Source organism: Apaloderma vittatum, unplaced genomic scaffold (genome assembly GCF_000703405.1).
Source record: "Apaloderma vittatum isolate BGI_N311 unplaced genomic scaffold, ASM70340v1 scaffold7154, whole genome shotgun sequence".
In the NCBI taxonomy this organism is placed as follows: Eukaryota; Metazoa; Chordata; class Aves; order Trogoniformes; family Trogonidae; genus Apaloderma; species Apaloderma vittatum.
Genome location: NW_009710863.1, coordinates 1 through 22,362, shown reverse-complemented (window position 1 = coordinate 22,362; position 22,362 = coordinate 1). Strand labels below are relative to the sequence as shown.

At 41.0% G+C, this 22,362-nt stretch overlaps 1 protein-coding gene across 1 annotated transcript; it reads left to right on the top strand.

Moving 5' to 3' along the window:
• Positions 1 to 549: 549 nt before the first annotated feature.
• LOC104272426 (inositol 1,4,5-trisphosphate receptor type 2-like) lies at positions 550 to 19,682 on the top strand (the record flags this gene model as incomplete). The annotated part of the gene is made up of 8 exons (XM_009867413.1): positions 550 to 687; positions 2,621 to 2,814; positions 7,741 to 7,774; positions 7,927 to 8,052; positions 9,202 to 9,324; positions 11,173 to 11,373; positions 17,682 to 17,933; positions 19,557 to 19,682. Coding segments are annotated over exons 1-8 (1,149 nt in total), but the record flags the coding sequence as incomplete, so codon positions are not given.
• Between the last annotated feature and the right edge of the window lie 2,680 nt (positions 19,683 to 22,362).

Genomic DNA, 22,362 nt, shown 5'->3' with positions numbered 1-22,362 from the left:
TTTCTGCCATTCCAGATTATGAATATGATTCTAGAAATACGATGCTTTTGGCAGTTCTTACTAATTTTGTACTTATTTTCCTTTAAATGAAATTTTAATAGCAGCTGAAAAGGGAAGGAATGAAAAGGAAAGGGCCAAATTAATCTCTGATGAAATGCTGTTTACTTCAATTAATTTGGGTTGTGTATGAGCTTGGCACAATTTATCCAAGACATAAATGAAAGTTTTTGCAATATGGATTTTAATCAGAATATTTGACACCTTTAATACCTAACTTACTTTCATTCATTAGTGTCCATTCTGCCACAAGATTGCTGCAACAGCATATAACTGTAGGATTGAAGTCCTTATAAAACGTGTTAAAATAATGCTTATAGTTTCCATCGTGCAGTGTATTTGATTTGTTTTTAAGAGCTCTGTCAAATGACGATTGTGTGTGCTGGCATATTTATGTCACAAGCTTTTATTTTTTTCTTATTTATTTTACTTTCTTTGGTCTGGTTTTCCTGTTTCTGTTGCAGAAAAGAGAAGAATGCAGTTCAGCTTGATGATGAAGGGGGCAGAACTTTTTTACGGGTCCTCATTCACCTCATTATGCACGACTACCCTCCTTTGCTCTCAGGTGCTCTGCACCTGCTATTTAAGCACTTCAGCCAGAGAGCTGAAGTTCTGCAAGCATTTAAGCAGGTATGGAGGGTGCGCCTAGCGTTATTCCAGGAAAATAGCTGCGGGGAAAATCTTTCTGAAGGCTGCTTTACTTACTTAAATTGCTCTTTGTAGCGTGGCAGTGTTATTTCCTTAGAGGCCCAAATTCAGCAGAGATTTTAATTTTTTTTGTGTGTTAGAGTTGACCATATGTGCTAGCGTATATTATAGTTGTGCACCGAGAAATAGTTATTTCTGGCATTGTATCCATTACTGAAAACGTAGGTCTGTGGTGACAGCTGGGACACACACATCTCGTGGCGAGACACGACATAGTGATCCCTCAGAGACAGAGTTAGTAGCCCGTGTTCCCTAGGCAGCGTACTGGTGTTGGCAGTAAGACTTTCCTGGCTTCAGGGCAACTTAGGTTGGGTATTAAAGGTCTTGTTAATTGTGTGGTCTTTCTAGTTCTAATTCAGGTGTCTCTCACGCGGTGTGCTCCACTGCGTGATGCAGATATGCCCAGTGATAGAGCCCAGCCTGTTTCCAGTTTTTATTCTTTCTGCATGCGCAGGCTCCATGTGTCAGTGGATTAGGATGGGGAGATCTGATGTCATGGAGCTGGATGACAGAGACATCTCTGTTACGTAACCCTGTATAACATATGTTGATAAGACCATCTGATGCTTATTTCAGGAGTTTGATAGCGTGTTGTCTCATCGTTATGTAAGATGTGGAGATTTCTCTTGTTTAAAAACAGATGAATGATAAAGACCTGGAAAGCTTTTGTTTAATGTTTTCGCAGTGCAGCATAATGGCCCTCCCCAGGTTGTTAAAGTTAGGCCATGCTGGTCAGTTGCGTAAATAGCTGTTATTTCCAAGTAATCAAGGACTGAGGAGCTTAACATGGTTTCATAAAGGATGAAGAAGGCTAATTGACAAATAAACAAAAAAGACTTGGAAAATGAATGTAGATGATCAGCATTCATAAATTCTGTAAAATAACAAGGTATTGCCAAGATACGGAAGAAGATAATGAAAACTTTATATTACAAAATAGTGATTCTTTTAAAAAAAGAATGTTCCTATCAGTGTTCTTGTCTGCCATGTGACAGTAATCTTTTACGTAAATGTAATTTCTTAACAGTGCTTATTGATTTATTGTAAAGATTGTTGTTAGGTTTTTTAATATTATTTTCATTAATAATCTTAGTAAAGCAAAATGCATCAGAAAGAAAGGAAATGGGCAGATTATGCTAAATCAAGAACTACAAATAACTGAAAAAAACCCCAGATAATCTGAGCAGTACAAAAAAAAAAAAGTGAGATTAATCTTAGTAAGAAGCGGCTACTCAGATGGTGGGAAATTACATGAACCTGAAAGTCAGTTGGTGAGCTATATCCCACCACGTTTTTCCAGGCTGGCCTAACAGTGTGAAAATGTGTTCCTTTTCAATATTTGATTATGGTGACATAGGCAATCATTAAAGTTGCTAGCCATTCTGACTTTTCTTTGGATATCCTGATTTCTTGTCATGTCATCCTTTTTTTTTTTCCCTTGTGAAGAGAGCTGATGGGATGAGCTATTTCTAACTGTATTGCTCTACTACCTCATAACTATTGTTTTAGTACCATGAAGATCATATTCAGTGCATTAGAGCTAACTCTGAACAGAGCACAAGAGCTTGTAAATCTGTGCTTGTGCTGAAAATGTTCGCAGTGTATTAAAGAAGGCAAGAGAATGCTGTGAATGTTGTAACTATCCTGTTTTGGGCAACCACAGTCTCCAGCTCTCTTAAAGGTTTTTGATGAATGGAGGCTAAAAAGACTGCATGTGCCATGTTTCAATTTCATGGAGAAGGTTATGTAAAGCACCTGAAAAGAGTGCCTTAGAATGGAAACTGTCAAGTGAATTACCCAGGCATAAGTGCTGGTGCTACTGCTGTAATAGCTTCACGATTTTCTGTATTTCCAGGTTCAGTTGCTGGTGTCGAATCAAGATGTCGATAACTACAAGCAAATCAAGGCTGATCTTGATCAGCTACGTCTGACTGTAGAAAAATCAGAATTGTGGGTTGAGAAGAGCAGCAATTATGAGAGTGGAGAGGTGGGCGACAGTCAAACCAAAGGGGGAGAAGAGCCAATAGAGGTGGGATTAAAACCTTTGCTGTTAGAATTGTTTCAATATTGATAGGTAGCTTAATGAACTGCAAATTTTTGGTCTGGGTAGCCAAAGTAGCAAAGTGAGAACGTGCACTATTCTGGCAGAGCTTTAGGAATAGACAGAATAGGAAGTGAAACCTCTTTAATCAATGTGTTCAATATTTTCTCCCACTGCTTTCAATAACTGCATTCTTATGTCTCAGAGCAGCTTTCCCTTCTGGCTCCCAGGAAGCCAATGTGTGGCATCACTCTGTGGCCAAGGAAGTAATCTAGTGATCACATGTTGGCAGTTGTTTTGGCTTGCTGGAAGAGGGGAGTAGACAGTACCTGCATCTAGGCGAAAGAAGCACAATCAAACTTATATTCTCAGACATCATAAGTAATTCCACTCTCCACCAAACATAAGGCTGACATGAGAATATTGAAATGTTATAGGTGAAGTAACATGTTTGGATTTGGTTTTTTTGACCCTTTTCATACCACATTCTTGGGATATACTGTGATTTGAGAAACTTTAGAACTTGAATTGGCAGCCACGAAGATCTGATTTTTCTTTAAATTTAATTGATCTTTTTAAAAAAAATTTGTTTTCAGTGACATCTGAGGTCCTCAGGTAATCACCTGACACCACTCTGAGTATTTAAGAACATACAAAGTGTTGCAAGAGTTGTTGTGGTTGAGGTTTGTGGAATAACAGTAGATAGAGCAGGCTTTCCCACCAATATTTATTCCCACTTTTCCATTTTTATCAGAGGAAGTGGGGAGATATGAACAACTGCAATTTCTGACACAGCACTTTCCATGTTCTCTTCCATGGTAGAGTCTTTCCTGGTGTCAAGAAAATGGCATGAAAGCCACCAGGAGAAGCTTAGTAGGAAACATAAGGGGAGATTATACAGCATTGTGAAGGCAATGCCGTGTAATAAGAAAAGTAGGAGCCGTTCAGAAGAGACAGAATGTTTGCAGAGATCTGAGACATACACTTGGCCTTTCAGATGGGAAAGCACATTTCAGGTGGCTTCATAGGGGAGAAAATCTAACACTTTGAGGGAGAATCCCTATTTCTTGGGATGGTGTAGGTCCTACTCTTTCTCTGATGTAATAGCAGAATTTAGTGGTGTCAGAACTGGGGAGGAGTCTGGACTTTATGAGCTTAAGAATGTGGGATTTACAACTTCCTTTGCTCAAGCATAGCTCTAGTAGGAAAGATGATGTTCCTTTATTTACTTAATGAATGGAAGAGGTAATGGGGGAACAGGATGCAGAATTGCAGCAGGATATTTACAAGATTTTTTTAGCTATAATACATTTTAAAAGTATAGTAAGATCCTCTTCATTCTACAAATAACCCTGATAGCAAAGAAACTCCAGGAGGAAGGGATGAAACAAAGTGCTTGAAAGAGGAGCATTTCTAAATGGGATACTTTCAGTGTGGGGTTTTTTCCTCCATGAGGCATCTGTGGGCCTGTATGGATCAGCAGTGCTTCAGTAGATGCACAGTATTATTTCTGGCTGATCTGAGAGAGTATTTTATCAGAACAATAATATATAATCTGCACAACTGGTTAGATCATCTGGTGGCAAATCCACAAGAGCCGTGCCAGGTTACAATAGCTAAGAATCTTGTCCATTGTTATTTCCCCTGTTAAACTATTCTTTAACAGCCAGGAACTTATTTTACCTGGCAAAACCACTTCAGATAGTGAATACTCTCTTTGAGATCTTAAGTCAGACTTAAGAAGTAAGGTACAATTTGTGAAGCAGGTGGCTAGCTTCAAGCAGATAAACATGCCAGTGAGATCCCATTCTTTCTTGGAACAGATGCTAGGTATTCAGTACCAAGCTGGATGAACCTCTAGGACTTTAGGGAATATGTTTCATTTGCCTGTGCTTAATTTTTCCCAGACAACATTGAAGTGTGCGCAAGGGCTTGAATTGCATTCTGGAATAGTTTTATGTTAAGCCCAAATTTGTAGAAATCTGTAGAAAAAAAGGCCATGCTCTTCTAAATAAAGTATCTAGAGTTCTCTGCAGGAAATACAACAGATCTTACCTCTGTGCAGGATCATCCTGACAGGAACTGGAGATTAGAATTATAAGAAAAAGTACTTGGAGTTGGGTCAGACAAAAATCAGGCTCCATGCAGGATTAGGAAGAAATACTAAATTTAATCTGACATAACTGAGCCTTACTCAAGAAGGAAAAAGCAGGTAAAGCCTATTTACTGGGTTATCTCTAATTAAGGGTGTTATGAGTCTGTATAGATACTGTGGACTGTGGAAAGTGTTGTCTTTATTTCACTTTCTGTGGAGGATATACTGATAGTGTAGCACCAGAAACACAGATCTCAGGAAGAGAAATAGACAGTCTTGGTGAAAAGACTGGCGGATGAAGCTGGAATACAGGCAGCGGCATTTATAGACCACCTCATCTTTGCCATCTTCCTGAGAAAGTTCAGCAAGGTTTCAAGTGGTATGAACTTGCACTAACCCTTAAACCCCTGGTATTCCTTGCTCTTCTCCTTTTCTGGTCTGTGGTGGTCTGCTTTGTTTCTAGGGAAACTTCTGAGGGTGCCCCTCATTCCTCCAGTCAGTAAATCATAAAATCACAGAATGTTTGGGGTTGGAAGGGACCTCTAGAGATCATCTAGTCCAGCCCCCCTGCCAGAGCAGGATCCCCTAGGGCAGCCACACAGGAACATGTCCAGGAGGGTTTTGAAAGTCTCCAGAGAAGGAGACACCAAAACCTCCCTGGGCAGCCTGTGTCTGGGCTCTGTCACCCTCACAGTAAAGAAATTTCTCCTCATGTTGAGGTGGAACTTCCTATGTTCTAACTGAAACCCATTATTTCTTGTTCTACTGCTGGACATCACTGAGAAGAGATTGTCTCCTTCCTCTTGACACCCACGCTGCAAGTGCAGCCTAGGCAGGGCAAAGCTGTGCCAGCAAGATGCTGATGGGTGCTTTGCACAGCCGTCCTGCTAAGATGAGCAAGGCTATTTCAGTGGTGGGGAACTGCTCGGAATTAATGCTGTAATCTGGGCCTCCCTTTTGGGGCTACAAAGAAAAGAGAAGACTGATGCAAAGTGTTATCACGGAAATTTTATGAATAGAGCAAGTAGTCTTTTCCAGAAAATGCCATTTCCTAAAGGTGGGGTACTTGGGTGAAAACCTTTCTCAGTGCAGTCCTGATGTCTCCCTTGTCCTCTATGGAAAAGGGTGACAGAGAATGTCGATCATGAGGCGTAACAAGGCAAGATATGCAACTGAGTGTCTCTGGTATCCCAGTGGTGTGATCATCTCTTGTTAACTACATCCCTGGCATACTCTTATGGGCTCAATAAAGAGGTTTTTATTTTGTTAAGGGAAAGGATAGATCCAGCAGTTTAATGCTGATCAGCGTTTCCAGATAAGACATATAGTTCACATAGATTATAAAACAACTTTGATTGAGGAAGAATGCTGATAAAAGTAACAGGTAAATTAATCTTGGTTAACCCACGGTCCCAGAACAGAGGAGGGTGGTTAATTATAGCAAAAAGCCTGAAATATCTTCTAAAGTATTGATTCAAACAGCTAAAGAGAAGGCAGCATGCATACTAAAAAACCTACACAAATAAAAATCCACTGTTGTTGCATAGATCAACGTGACCACACTGAACAGCAGTGCTGACACCATTGTAAACAGCTTCCATGGCCAGGTGATGTAGCTGTTCTTGCCCCACTGAAAATTAAGATCAGATGGGATTTATAGACCTCCTCATCTTCACCATCAGCTAGGAGAGTTCAGAGGGAGGTTTCAAGAGGTATAAACATTCAGACTGGCGTGCATGTGTAGGTTTTAGCATAATTCTCTTCTCTAAAACAGTCAGAAGTTTAAGGACACAATGAAATTCAGAAGTGCACCTGTTTGGTTCTTCTTTGTGCTATTACACTGGTTTACACTCTTGTGATTATTCTGTGAGACAGTCTTGAGATCAGCTACAGTTTTTCTGCATGTTAATAATTTCAGCATCCAAAGTCCAGTCTTTCAGTTATCTATGTTTCCAGATAAGAAAGGCTTGCTATAGCTGGTAGCAGAACTACTAGTATTCTAAGTGGCAGTATTTGTGTGGATGTTCTTCTGCACTTTGATTGAGATATGCATGGAAGGATGTGTCTGTGTTTGCAGTTACTTACTGACTTAATTTCTCTTACTTATCATATCCAGCTGGGGCTTTCTAAGGGCCAAAGCCCGGAGCATATGGCATCATAACTGGATGATGCAGTTTAACATAAGGTTCTCATTTGTTTTTAAATCCTCCCCTGTATCACCCAGATATAAGGACAAAAGTGTCCTCTTCGTGGGAGAAACTTCTCTAATTTCCATGTGCTACTTGTTTCTGTACAGCTGAGAAACTCCACCCTACTTACCTCATCTACAGAGGTCACCTTAAACTCTTTCTTCAGGCATTTTGATGTTCACATACATAAACTTTGTAATCTTTCCAGCTGTATTAGAGATTTTTGGAACAAGTGGTGGCTACTGAAATACAGTTATGGTCCCTATTCCCATATTATCTAAATTCCTTCAGATGTCTAGTCTGTGGTTTAGGTATGTATTCTTTTTTAGGAGGATCAGAAGTGTGAAGACATAGAATAATTGCCTCAAATCATGCTGAAAATTTGAAACAAAGGAAGGAATGGAATGTGAATATTTTCATTCCCTAAACTGGTGGACAAAGAATAAACGAGTGCTTTTCTTTATTATCTGTATTAAATTGGTTACCTATGACCTGCTGTAATACTTCTTCATTTGCTGTTATTAAATATAATTAGTTCATGTTGAGGAATTTGCAATAGATCTCCATTTGTTTTGTGTTCTTTGTATTTGACAGGAGTCAAATATTTTGAGTCCAATACAGGATGGGACCAAAAAACCCCAGATTGACAGCAATAAAAGCAATAACTACAATATTGTTAAAGAGGTTGGTATATCTTCTAAGAAACTTGATTAGCATACTTGTTTGATAAGTAGATTTAGTAATTATTTTGAAAGAATGTGTCTTTCTTTGGTTTTGTGTGACATGACTGATCCTTTCCTTGCTTGCATGCTTATTTATTTGTTATTTATTTGTAGATTCTGATTCGACTCAGCAAACTTTGTGTTCAGAATAAAAAGTGTCGGAATCAACAGCAGCGATTGCTGAAGAATATGGGTGCCCACTTGGTTGTCTTGGACCTTCTGCAGATACCCTATGAAAAGGTTATTCTCATGATTTTAGTGGTAAAGAACATGAACTCAGTAAAGGGAAAGGCAACATGAGGCCCAAGAATCAATGTGAATATTTTTTTTAATTGACTTCAGTGAACTATGGTACAAACATGAAATGATTATGTCATTTTCTACCTTAAGAATAATGGATTTGGGCCTAAGTTTTGATATGGCTGCCTGCAGAGAACAGATTTTATTAAGAACTTAATATTTACTGCCTCAGCTACCTGGATGTCACTACGCTGTCATCCCATTCCTGAAATGGGCAAGCTTTAGACCTGCAGTCACTGCACTGTAAGAAGTACTGATTTAATGGAGCTCCTGGCAGGTTCCGCTGATGTGAGTGCTCTCATAGATACATAAGATGGACAAAAAGCTTTCAAGGATCCAGTCTGAAATAATGTCTGTGGTGGAAGGCTCTAACCTAGTTGCAAGTTTTTCAGAAAATAATGTGATTTTGTCCTGATTTAGTGGCACTGAGCATACAAATGAATGATCTGGATAGCCTTTTAAAGAGCCCATCTTTCTGGATCTTATAGCAAGTATTGAGAGGAAACAAAACCTCTTCTGAGTTACATTTTCCTGAGTTTTACGTACAAATACTATAATAGAGACACTGGGTTCAGCTGTCTTCAGTAAAATAGTCGTCTGTATAGATGGTTCATCAAATCATAGTTAGATGAAGAGGAATATAAAAAGGAAGTAAAAATAGATGTATATTTATTTGGGAGTATATGTATGAACATAGATATTCATGTAGGTGTTCACACACATGCATGCATACATCTGTTTCTATATGTTGCTACATAAAAGCCAAACCTTTTCCAAAGCTTAAAGTCAACGTAGACTAGAGATTTTTTTTTTTTAAAGAAATCAAACCACTTAGCAGTTTTTCAAGCCAGGAAACTATAACTATTACTTATGACTCCCTATGGTCAAGTTGATTCAGAGTAAGGTGCAGCCACTATTGGACTCTGAAGGAATCTAGAATCTAGATCAGTTGCTTTTGCCAGAGGGACAATTCCTGCCCTACAAAGGTTAAGGAGAATTAGTTTGTTCCTGGCAGAATTCATCTTGTATGGTTTTAACAAGTATGTTTAGGTATGGCCAGCTGATTTTGTGTCTCTTTTCTGTCTGCAGAGTGATGAAAAGATGAATGAAGTTATGAACCTAGCCCACACTTTTCTTCAAAATTTCTGTCGAGGAAATCCTCAGAATCAAGTTCTCCTGCACAAAAATCTCAACTTGTTTTTAACTCCAGGGGTAAGTATTTAATTCTAAGATAGTATTCATCCTAACTCACAAATGGACTGCAATTCAAGGTAGAAGATGCTGTGACTGTCACAGAATGTTAGGGGTTAGAAGGGACCTCTGAAGATCATCTAGTCCAAGGCCTCTGCAGGATCCTCTAGAGAATGTCAGACAGGAACACTTCCAGGTGGGTTTTGAAAGTCTCCAGAGAAGGAGACTCCACAGCCTCTCTGGGCAGCCTGTGCCAGTGTTCTGTCACCCTCACAGTAAAGAAATATTTCCTTATGTTTAGGTTGAAACTCCTGTTTTCCAGCTGGTGACCATTACTCTTTGTCCTGTCAGTGGACACCACTGAAAAGAGTCTGGCCCCACCTCTCGACACCCATCCTTTCAGCATTGATAAGATCCCTCCTCAGCCTTCTCCAGACTAAAAAGATCCAAGTCCCTCAGCCCTATCTCATAAGAGAGATGCTCCAGTCCTCCTAATCATCTTAGTGGCTCTGTGCTGGACTTTTGCCAGCAGTTCCTTGTCTCTCTTGAACTGGGGAGCCCAGAACTGGACGCAATATTCCAGATGTGGCCGCACCAGGGCAGAGTCGAGAGGGAGGATGACCTCCCTCAACCTGCTTGCCACGCTTTGCTTAGGGCTGTCGTGAAGCTTGTGTGACAACAGAATCAGACCCATACATTTTTGTTGATGATGCTCCCAACTGATTCAACCAATTGAAAATTTGATCTTCTGTTAAATCATTGTCTTTCAATAAACCTCTTTGTCACAGTCCCTTTGTGTGTATGTACATGTGTTTTTACGGATGCAGTCATATAGAATAACACCTTGCTCGCTGGCAGAACTGCTGAGCAAAACACGTTTTTATTGGAAAAAGCATGAGTGTTAGGACTGTAGACCCCTGCCCTGTATGCATTAGGAAACATTTATTCTGTTTATTTTTTATTTGTGCTTTTTTTGTGAAGTTAGTGAAAGGCACTTAGATGGCCATAGTGGGGACTAGCACCCAGACTCGACACAGTGACAACTCAGTCACCAAGTATGGAGCTTGCTTGCACTTCTGTTCTTTTGAAGTTGATCATCTGGTCATCCCAGTTATTGTACTTTTGTTCGCTTTGCGGGACAAACTTGGATTCCTTTCAGATGTCACTAAATGGAAGGGTATACTCTAGGAGTACATCAGACTCTCATGAACCTTTAGTCCAAGGGACCAAACTAGAGTGAGTTTGAAGCAAATATCCCAAGAATGCATGAAGTCTGGCTGCGGGACCCTCAGTAGCACCCCTTTCTTGCTACAGATCTGTTCCTCTTGTACCACGCTACTCACAGATAGAAGCATAGCCTTAATCTCCCCCTGTAGCTAATATAGAAAGAGACATTCTCTCTGAGACTGATCACACTGCACATGCAGTGAGTTGCTGGCTCAAAATGCTTGCCTCTGTCAACCAGAGAGCGAGCCAGAGGTAGCTAATCATCTTGTCTGGTTGCCTCAATGCAAAGTTTAATGGTGAGTGGGACGAACATGGTCTCAGCTGTCCTGTATACCAAAGTCCCTATTGAGTGCTCTAGCAGTGTCGAGTGTGTGTCTGTAGTATGTCATCACCTTCGGCATGGGCACAGATTTTGTTTATATCCACTGGAGGACCATTTTGTACTCATAGGAATATGTGGAGAAATCCCATCATAAATGAAAGCTAGGCCTTCAGCTCACTGCCACTGCTTAATCACTGGGCTGGTGCACACCGGACTTTTCCAGTTTCCCTTTACAAATGTGCCTTTCTGTAGTCTAGAGTCATGCGAATCTCTGAAAATCTGCTCTTCATGTAACGCTGTTTTGATTTTAATATGTTTAGCTCCTGGAAGCTGAAACCATGCGGCACATCTTCATGAATAATTATCTTCTGTGTAATGAAATTAGTGAAAGAGTGGTGCAGCACTTTGTACACTGCATTGAGACCCATGGCCGTCATGTGGAGTACCTGCGTTTCCTGCAAACCATTGTGAAAGCAGATGGCAAATATGTGAAAAAATGCCAGGACACGGTAATGACAGAGGTAAGTGAAAGGTTCATTTGTTAATCACTCACATGGCGCCTTTTTAACACTCTAGTATTTTGAGGTTACTTTTTCTGCTCTTGATACCAGTGGAATATAATGGCATCATCACTTTAGAATTTTAAATGGTAACACAAATAATGAATATTTTAGCAGACATTTTTGGGAGTTTAATCTAATTTTGTAAGGCCATCTGTATAACTACTAGGAAGAAAACATGAGTGTTAGCATGGTGATACAGAGATGTCTATTTGTAGATGATGTAGCATGGAAATCTCAGAGTTACATAAACCTTCATTTTCCTGTACTGTTATTTAAGATCCCATTTATGCACCAAACTTGCCATATTGTGAAATGGTTTTGCCATATAAGAGGCTCTTACGTCTATGGATCTATCTAAATAGTGTTATAGGCTGGGTTTTATAGCACGGAACTGTGCAACAGTTCTAGGTACTAGTTTCTGCTTTTATTTCTTTTTTCTAGAGCATTTCTGAGAGAGTTAGTAAATTCCACAAAGTGGTTTGTGGACAAATCTTCATGCCGGTAAAGTTACTAGGAAAATACCTAACTGATTTCACTGCAGTTAGGATTTGATATATAGCGTGCACGAATAATCACAGAATCACAGAACGTTAGGGTTTGGAAGGGACCTCTGGAAATCAAGTCCAGCCCCCCTGCCAGAGCAGGACCACAGAACCTAGGACAGGTCACATCAGAACGCATCCAAACAGGTCTTCAGAGAAGGAGACTCCACAACCTCTCTGGGCAGCCTGTTCCAGTGCTCTGTAACCCTTACGGTAAAGAAGTTCTTTCTCATGCTGAGGTGGAACTTCCTGTGCTCTAGCTTGCATCCATTGCCCCTTGTCCTTTCACAGGGCGCAAGTGAAAAGAGGTTGTCCCTTCCTTCTTGACGCCCAGCCCTTATATATTTATATACATCAATTAGATCCCCACTCAGTCTTCTCGTCTCCAGACTAAAAAGCCCCAAGTGTCTCAGCCTTTCCTCTTAAGGCAGGTGTTCCAGCGCCTTAATCATCCTCGTAGCCCCCCATTGGACTCCCTTAGGTAAATCTCTGTCCTCCTTGAACTGGGGAGCCCAAAACTAGATGCAATACTCCATGTGAGGTCTCACCAGGCAGAGTAGAGGTGAAGGAGAACCTCCCTCAATCTGCTGAACACACTCTTCTTAATGCACCCCAGAATACCATTGATCCTCTTGGACACAAGGGCATATGGCTGTCCCATGGATAACTTGTTGTCCACCAGGACTCCAAGGTCCTTCTCCATGAAGCTGCTCTCTAGCAGATCGCCTCCTAACCTGTACTGATGCATTTTATTACTCCTTCCCAGGTGCAGGACTCTGCACTTATTCTTGTTGAACCTCATTAGGTTCATCTTTGCCCAGCTCTCCAGTCTTTCCAAATCTTGCTGAATGGGCACACAGCCTTCAGGTGTATCAGCCAAACCTCCCAGTTTCATATCATGAGCAAACTTGCAGAGAAGACACTCTGTCTCGTCATCGAGGTCACTGATAAAGATGTTGAACAGGACTGGACCCAGCACTGATCCCTGGGGGACTCCACTACTTACAGGTCTCCAGCTGGACTTGCCACCATTGATCACCACTCTTTGGGCACTCTTGTGTAGCCAGTTCTTAATCCACCTCACTGTCTCTTCTTCCGTCCCACACTTCCTGAGCTTGCTCATGAGGATGTTATGGGAGACTGTGTCAAAAGCCTTTCTAAGGTCAAGGTAGACTACATCCACTGCTCTTTCTGCATCTACCCATTCAGTCACAACATGACACCCGGAAGTGTTCCTGTCTAACCTTCTCAGACTTCCAGCCTTCCCTCCTCCAGGCTTTCTCTCCTACATCCAGGGTCTGTAGTTCACAGGGGCTGGTCTTAGGAGTAAAGACTGAAGCAAAGAAAGTATTCAGCAACTCTGCCTTCTCTGCATCCTCGCTTGTCAGGGCTGTCACCTCATTCGGTATTGAGCCCACATTTTCCTTATTCTTCCTTTTACTACTGATATATTTGAAGAAGCCCTTTCTTTTTTTTGTCTTTTGCTTCCTTCACCAGTTTTAGTTCTAAGAGAGCTTTGGCCTTTGTTGTTGCCTTCCGTCATATCCTGACAACTTCCCTATAGTTCTCCCAAGTGACAAGTCCCTTCTTCCACAAATTGTAAATTTCTCTCATTCACGAGACTTCCTTCAGAAGCTCCTTCCTCATCCATGCAAGTCTCCTAGCATGTCTGATTTTTTACCCAAGGGAATGCACCTACCTTGGGCTTGGAGGAAGTGGTATTTAAAAATTGACCAACTTGAGCTCCCTTACCCTGCAGAGTCGTAGGCCACGGGATTCCTGCAAGTAGATCTTTGAAGAATACAAAGTTAGCCCTGCAGAAGCCCAGGCTTGTAATCCTACTTATTGCCCTGCTTCTTCCTTGTAGGATACTAAACTCCACCATGTCATGATCACTGTCACCAAGGCTGTTCCCAGTCTTAATGTCCCCAAGCAGTCCTTCTTTATTCGTTAATACAAGGTCCAGCAGTGCACCTCTCCTCGTTGACTCCTTCACTACCTGTGTCAAGAAGTTATCATCAATGCACTGTAAGAGCCTTTTGGACTGAATATGCCTAGCTGTGTGGGCTTTCCAACAAATATCAAGGTGATTGAAGTCACTCATGAGTTCCAAGGAGTGTGTTCTGGAAGCTACCTCATTGACTGTAGAAGGCCTCATCAACATCTTCTTCGTGGTTTGGTGGTCTGTAGTAGACACCCACAACAGTTTCACTCCCCTTTTGCATGTCACTTAATTCTTAGCCACAAGCTTTCAACCTGTTCTACCTCCCTCCCTGGATAGAACTCAATACATTCCAGTTGCTCTTGCACGTAAAGAGCAACACCACTGCCTCTCCTTGTTGGTCTGTCTTTCCCAGATAGTACCTAGCCACCCACGGCAACTTTCCAGTCATGGGAGTTGTCCCACCGTGTTTCAGTGATGGCGATTATATCATAGCCATGCAACCTAATGCAGATCTCCAACTCCTTCTACTTATTCCCCATACTCTGTGTTATTTGTATATATGCATTTCAGAGAGCAAGTTAAGCAATTAGTTTTCACTCTTGCTACCTGAGCATTCCTGGCCACTTCTGTGGTTACTAACCTATTAGTGAGCCATGTGTTTTTATTGTCACATATATCACCATTATCGACCTCGAGTGGGACGGCAGACTGAAGGCCGTCCTTACGCTCATCTCTAGTAAGCCTAGTTTTATCACCTTCCCCCTTCAAGCCTAGTTTAAAGCCCTTTCAACAATCCCCGCCAACTCCTGTGCAAGGATCCTTTTTCCCCTTTGAGACGGATGTACTCCACCTGTCGCCAGCAGACCAGGTACCATATAAACTTCCCCATGATTAAAGAACCCAAAATTCCAATAGTGGCAACAATGTCTGGGTCACGCTTTAATCAGGTGTGTTTTCCACCCTCTTTCGGTGTTTTTCCCTACCACTTGAGTGTTTGATGAAAACACCACCTGCGCACCCAAGCCTTCAACTAGTTGCCCCAATGCCTTGAAGTCCTTTGCCTTTGGACTTTCTCTCTGTAACCTCGTCATTGCCAACCTGGATAACTAACAAAGGGTAATAATCAGACGGCTGCAGCAGACGAGGGAGCTTCCTTTTTACATCTCTAACTCGAGCCCCAGGGATGCAGCAGACTTCCCTGTGGGATGAGTCTGGTCAACAAATGGGCCCCTCTGTTCCCCTCAAAAGAGCCATCTACTACAGCTATCCTCCTTTTCTTTTTAATTGAAGAAGTCCTGAGGCGTGAGGGTGAGTGACAAGCCCTGGGCAACTCACTGGATGGATCTTTGTCTCCATTTGCCTGGCCAAAGTCTTTAATTTTCAGACAGTCATGCATTTAACTGTGATTATGTTAATAGTTCAGTGAGATTAATAAGTGGGCAAAGTCGAATGCAGTCAAAAGTCTGGGTAGAATGAGAGCCAAATGAACATTTTTCTTTACTGTACCAAGTGTGGTTTTTGTTTTTTTGAAGAGGCACCGTTACAAAGAAAACAGATAAGCTCTAGTTGTGATGAGCAAAACTAAACCCTGCTGAAATTTGGTTCCACAGCAACAAAGAGGAAAAACTTCTAATTAAGAAAATAAAGCTTCAGCCTACATGGATAACCTTTCATAGAATCTACCTCAACCTTTTCAGTTTGACTGAAGTGTTTTAACATGCAACATCAATTACAGGCTTTGATTTACATAATTCAATAGCTCTTGTGCCTTTGTGTTTTTAGGTTTTTCCTCCTCTGCCACAGTTTCTTGTAGGTTTTTACTTTCTCATCAGACAAAATTTTTAGATCTTTCTCAATTTAAACACATTTTGTTACTGACCTACGCAAAGATAAATTGTCATGTTACATTTTCAAGCTGACTGCATGATGAAAATCAAAATGATCTTGGATATGACATTTACATCATGAGTCCTGCAGGAATTTGCTAGGGGGAAAAGGGAGCACCTTTATTTTGATGAAGGAGAGTAAAATAATGATCTGTTTTTAAAAAAGTAGGAAATTACAGGTAGGTGGTTATGATTTGTTAGAAAAGGATACTAATAGTGAAATTGCAATGGTGCTTGAATGGCAATTCTATGTAAAGGGAACAGTGTAGCCAAACGGTTGGGACTTGCCATAGAGTCAGGACAGTTTCTTAGTAGACAGCTGAGATGTACTTTGTGACCTTAAACAAGTGGTGTAACTTTTTCTGTGCCTCCAGATGGGGCATGTAAACAATTTACCACAAGACAAGGTAGAGTAGGAGTGTACAGCATGCCTCAGCTGCTCCTATGTTTTCTTTTACCCATGGGAAGTATATTGTAGCTTGTTCCTGTTTACTTGGGAGTAAGGAATACACTGATCATATTTACAGGTTTTAGAAAGTTCATATAGATGAAGGAGCACTGTTACGAAAGAGTACTTCCACGAAATATGTTGAACATGCCCAATCTGGCTTATTTGCTTGTTCTTATATACTTGGTGCTCATGTCTGTAGAGTGCTAATAGTGACGTGAAAGGTTCCGTAGGGCACTTTTTCTCATTACAAACATGCTTGGAGGTTCCTGGAATAGTTGTGCCTCAGTGCAAACATTATATCAAAAGGGAAAGCAGAACTTACTTTTGAACCAGATGAGTGTGTCAGCAGAGTTTTCTATTACCTATAGTATGCTGGAGTGATACATTGCAGAGTGTCAGCAGCTGCTCCAGTAGTAACCAACCTTCATTCTACTTCCGTAGATTTCTTAACTCATTGAAAATGCACTTTAGTGGAAGAAAATGCTGATTTTTTAATTATTTTTCCCCCATCATTGTGCTCATGATGGTCCGTGAGAACTTTGGGTAAAATTCACAAAATACTTATGGCTGTTGTGCTACCAAGGTGTATTCTGTACTCGGAAGGCTTTATATGCTTAAAAGGAAAGTGATGGAGATAAGACAGGGCTGCTGTCCTGTCCCAGCCCCACTGGAGCTCACAGAGCAGTGCTGGCAGTACGTATATTCAGGCTATGGGACATTCTAAACAGGGTTAGAGCAAAACTTCTCTATGAGATTTGCTGAGATGGGGCTACCATCATCCACCTCTGCTCTGGATCCTCTTAAGATGAGCTATGCACTTGTAGCAAAATCACATATACTAGTTTCCTGGGCTGGCATGACACTGACAGTGTCAAGAACCACCTGCCAAATTTGGGAGGAGTTGTCCTTTGTCTTCGTTTCCAGTGCTGAGCAAGGGTACAGAAGAGGTTGCTTCACTTCTGAGTGAGCCACAGGCTTTTTTGTGAAGTAATACGAAAGATTTAATCTCTCTGCAACTCCCTATCTATGAAACATGGATAATAATGCATCCTGGCCTCACAATAGGAGGTGAGGGTAATTAATTAGCTTCAAGCAAACGTTGAGATGTTTGGAATAACAGGGACAGCATGCTGTCTTAGGCAGACATAGAGCTACACAGAAATGCAGATTCACCTTGCATTAGCTCACTCCTTGGTGAGTTATTCCAGATTTGCACTTAAGAGCGGAAGTTTGCCTTGGGTTTGACATGTGCATTTAGTAAACTACATCAGAGTAATTTTGGGGTTTTTTTTAGCTAGATAATTTTTACATACTTAAAGGTAGAACAAAATAAGAAATTAAGAAAATCATAGAATCATTTACGTTGAAAAAGAACTTTAAGCTCATTCAGTCCAAAATTACTGCAGTGCAGGGTGCTTAAAACTTCGTGCTACCTTTTTCAGCTGATAAATGGTGGTGAAGATGTGTTGATATTCTACAACGACAGAGCATCATTTCCAGTCCTACTCCAAATGATGTGTTCAGAGCGAGATCGAGCAGACGAGAGCGGACCCTTAGCATATCACGTCACTCTGGTGGAATTGCTGGCGGCTTGTACAGAAGGAAAGAATGTATACACGGAGATCAAGTGCAATTCACTCCTGCCACTGGATGATATAGTGAGAGTAGTGACCCATGATGACTGCATACCTGAGGTAGGATTCACTGAATGAGGAAGCAGACTTACCATTTTCAGAAACTCAGAAAATGTTTTGTTGTTTGTAATATACTGACAAGTTGAATACTTGCACAGAAAACAGACTGGAAACAGGTGTTGTTTGTTAAAGTAAGTGAGAAAGGGTAACCATTATTTTTTTGAAGAGTAAATTTATTTATTCTTTGATCATCAGCTTTTTGGGGCAGACACCTTGTTTTGTTTTCTTACATTTGTCCAGCCAAGGTCAGAGTTTAATGCTGTGATAACTTCTGGCTGTAGTTGCGAAGCCTCAGCTGAGTGGTTTGTCAGGCCAACTTTTTGCTACTGCCTGAATTTGTTGGAGATGATGGGTAACATTCTGGCCACGCTGAAGTCAGTGGGAGTTTTGAGTGAAGTCTTGTTTTATTAAATTCAATTGCAGTCCAGCAAATGTTTTTATTCACTGCATATCAAGGCCCAATCTGCAGCTACTACCAGTCATGCTTCAGGACTGTGATACCTCATGCTGACCAGAAGGGAAATGTTTGTTTGAACCAAACCTGATGTGATCAAAAGAAATTTTTTTGCTGTCTTTCCAAGGAGCTTGCTCTGGCCTTGTGTATCAGCTGGACGGATTTCTCCAGGCTGTCTGGTGGAAAAATGTGCCTCATATCAACAGACTTGGGACCTGCAGGAATAAAGACTCCCTCCGTGCCATGAAAAAGTCCCCTTGTGAACAACTGATACTTTTCTTAAAATCAGAAATGTTTGCTTGCTCAGAAGTTCCTCCTAACATTAATTTCAACAGATGCTAATTAAAAAAAAAACCAAGCAAATGAAACCTAAAAGTCTGAGATGAGTTTTCTCCTGACTGCATTAGACATATGCAACTGTCTCCTCTCCTTTGACCATAAAGTCTGTTAGCTGCTCATTAGCAGCTCACTCCTCTGGGGATTGCCAGGCAGAAGGGAATATAATAGTGTATCTGCATATGTTTATATTTCATCTATATATTTCAGGCACTAGATATCCATTTTTATGATGTGCACATGCAGACTTGTAACGCAGGAGAGGAGTGAGACTGCAGTCCTCGTGTTACATTTTGAGCTGCTGTTGCTGCAGTCCCAGCACTGCACAACTCTTCTCTTCAATTTATATCCCTGTTAAACCCATCCTGAATGCAAGCGCTGCATTAGAGTTGTGAGAAAATAGGAATTGCAGTGCCAGCCCTGCTAAAGCCATTTTTCTGATATTTGACAAGCCTGTCACAAGACATCAACACACAGCAGTCAACTGGCAAGTGCATTTTGACAACTCCCGGCTTTGGAGCCAGGCCCTTATAATTTTAACATCATTTAAATATCAGATTTATTATTTGTTTGTTTTGTGGGGGTTTTGTTGTTGGAGTAAGAATGTTTTCTGGTTTTCTTCATGCCATCTTTCAGTAAGTACATTAATGCATTTGTTGCTGTGCTTCTCCTTAAATCTTCAGAACTGAACATACCCATTATTACTGTTATTAGTGTTTGTTAGTACTCAAAGGACTGTGTTTACTGTTCAGTATTTCTGGAGATAGAAAACGTCATGTTAATGTTTTTTACCGTTCCATTTCATATTGTTTGTGTTTTTGCTGTTGCTGCAGGTGAAAATCGCCTACGTTAATTTTGTTAACCACTGTTATGTGGACACTGAAGTGGAAATGAAAGAAATCTACGCCAGTAATCATATTTGGAAGTTATTTGAGAACTTCCTTGTTGATATGGCAAGGGTAAGCTTCATGAGATCTTAAATATTACAGTCCAATCATAGGTGGCAACTGAACTGGCAATAACGTTTTTAGTGAACTTCTTTTATTAACTATTTTCCTCAAAGTTGACAATAGGGTAAGTGTGGTGTTTTCTGGTTTTGTTTTATTTTTTTACCAAACTGTCTTTCTATGTTATTTTTCATCATTTAACCTGCTAATTACTAGCAGTCTTCTCTTTCTAAAAGGGCATCTTGGGACCCATGTTTCTTTCTCTGTTCTTCCAGAAAAGTACATTGGATGCATGTACAGGGTTGAGAGTCTGTGTATGTCTTCCAGGAGCATGTGTTACATGCCATTATGGTGGTGACTTCAAAAAAAACAAACAACCCATCTGCAGTCTTCTCACTTTCCTTTGTTAGTACAGTGAGGATCAGGGATCACGTAGTTGTTTGGCTCATGCTTCTTCTTTAATCTCACTTTGGGCTGGTTTTGTCTTTTATTCTACTGTCACTGCATTCTCACTGCTAATGTGAAAGACAAGTGTAGAGCTATGATCTTTCAGAATGCTAATTAATGTATGAACTATAGGCTGCAAGGTGATGGCCCCCAGTTAGTACCGTAGGCATTCAATTCCTGTGGACCCTAGTGAGCTTCACGGTGTCATTATTTGTTTCAAGTCAAAAGCTGAATTAAGCTTCCATTCTCTGGTATTCTGGAGATAGAAATCTTCTGACTTCCAGAAGGATAAAACACAACAGTGGAGCCATGAGGGGAAGTGAGTGTTACAATGATTACAGCTTACATTACATATCCTTTTCTAGGAGATTAATGCTTCTTGTAAGAGTCTAATACTAATGGTAACTAATGGCATTGCTCTTTTTGCTCAGGAAGGAGAACCACAGGGTTTTGGTGTCCATGGACTGTATTTGATCCTTGAATGCTGGGTAGTTATTCTGCAGATGTTATAAAGCATGTTGTCATAGTGCATGCCTATTTTTTCCCAGTCCATGGTCCTAACATTTTATAGTCCTTTAAGTTCTCACTCCTTGCGTTCTTCATTGTGTTGAAATAACAGTAAAAGAATTTCAATTCAGTCTTGCAGTGGACATTTTCCCCAGAGTAATAGTGTGCCACAAAGTAATTTCTTTGAAACCTATTGGGAGAAAATACCATTAATTATGGCCAAAAGAAGAATGAGTGCAAAGACTTGTGCTGTACGATAGGCACTGGGACCTGTTCATTTCTCTGTGAAGCAGAAAGGGTATAAATGGTTGGACTTTTTTTTCTTGTTTTTTTTTTTCCCCCTGGGAACAAGTTAAGATAGGGATGTTTGTGCTCTTTTTTTTTTTTTTTTGGTAGTAGCCATTTCCAGCAGTAATGAGACCTCTACAAGCCCTGTTTTCCTGATGTTTGTCTTGTCTCTGTGATCATGTTCTACAGTGAAGGTCATAGGATCATAGAATCATAAAGGTTGGAAAGGACCTATAAGATCATCAAGTCCAACCCACAGCCCTACACCACCCCAACACTAAACCATCTCCTGAAGTGCCACATCCAGCCGGTTGTTAAACACGTCTAGGGATGGTGACTCCACCACCTCCCTCGGCAACCCATTCCAGTGCTTCACCACCCTTTCAGTGAAGAAGAGGTTCCTAATATCCCATCTAAACTTCCCCTGGCGCAACTTGAACCCGTTCCCTCTTGTCCTGTTGCTGTTTGTTCTGGACAAACCAAGCTTGTTTGAAAATTAAGATCAGAAACCTCCTTGGAGGGGAATTCCGATTTTTAACCTTACTGGTTTTACACCAAGAAGTATTTTCTCCTGTTTAATTCCCTTTCTGGGTTGCCCTTTTCCTGATGTGTCCTGCCCCTAACCCTCCAAACAAACTACTCTCCCTAGCCCTTGAACGTGAATGATTTTTTTTGCCCTTGGGCTAGAAGCAGACATGTAGAAAGAGGGCCCTGTCCTCAGCTCCTTTCAGGAGCCTGGAGGCAAACTGCACGGTGCCAAATGATGTAGAGTTGTCCTGATGGCAGTGACTGCTGAGCTTGTTTTCATGTACCCTCCTCATAAGAGAAATTAAGACTCCAGGTCTTCAGAGGTGAAGAGTCGATGTTTTATTAATGCTATATTTTGTGTGCGTGTGCTGTTGGCACCGAATGGCAAAATGCAGGTTTATTTTGCTTTCCTGCGAGGCCCTGAGGGCAGATGCCTAATTAGTCATTTTAATTTCCTGGTTAATGGCTAAAAGAACTAAAAGAGCGTGTCAGACTGGTCTGGTGCGTCCTGCTCTTCAGCCAGGTCCCCGTGGGCAGCCGTATCTTCCAGGTTATTGAGGGCATTTGTTGCAGTTTGGCTTTCTGGGCCCCAGACAGAGCCCACGTGTTATAAATATATCAGCGGTGTGTAGCTATCAGGACAGTTAGAAGGCTCTCAGCCTTATGAAAGATGTTACAATAGCTTCCAAAGCATTTAGAAAAAGAGCCCTTTGATTCTCTGTGTTCCAGGGGATGCTTTTGCGTGGGGGCACGGGGAAATGCGTTTGTTTTAGCTGCTACAAATGCCTGTCAGTGGAGTGAGTTTCCGAGCTTTGAGCCCAAGTCTGCTATTAGAGAGCACTAAGGTGAAAAATGGAGAGTGTTGTCCTCAGGTTGGATTCTTCCTTTTTTATATATATATATATATATTAATATCCGTTTC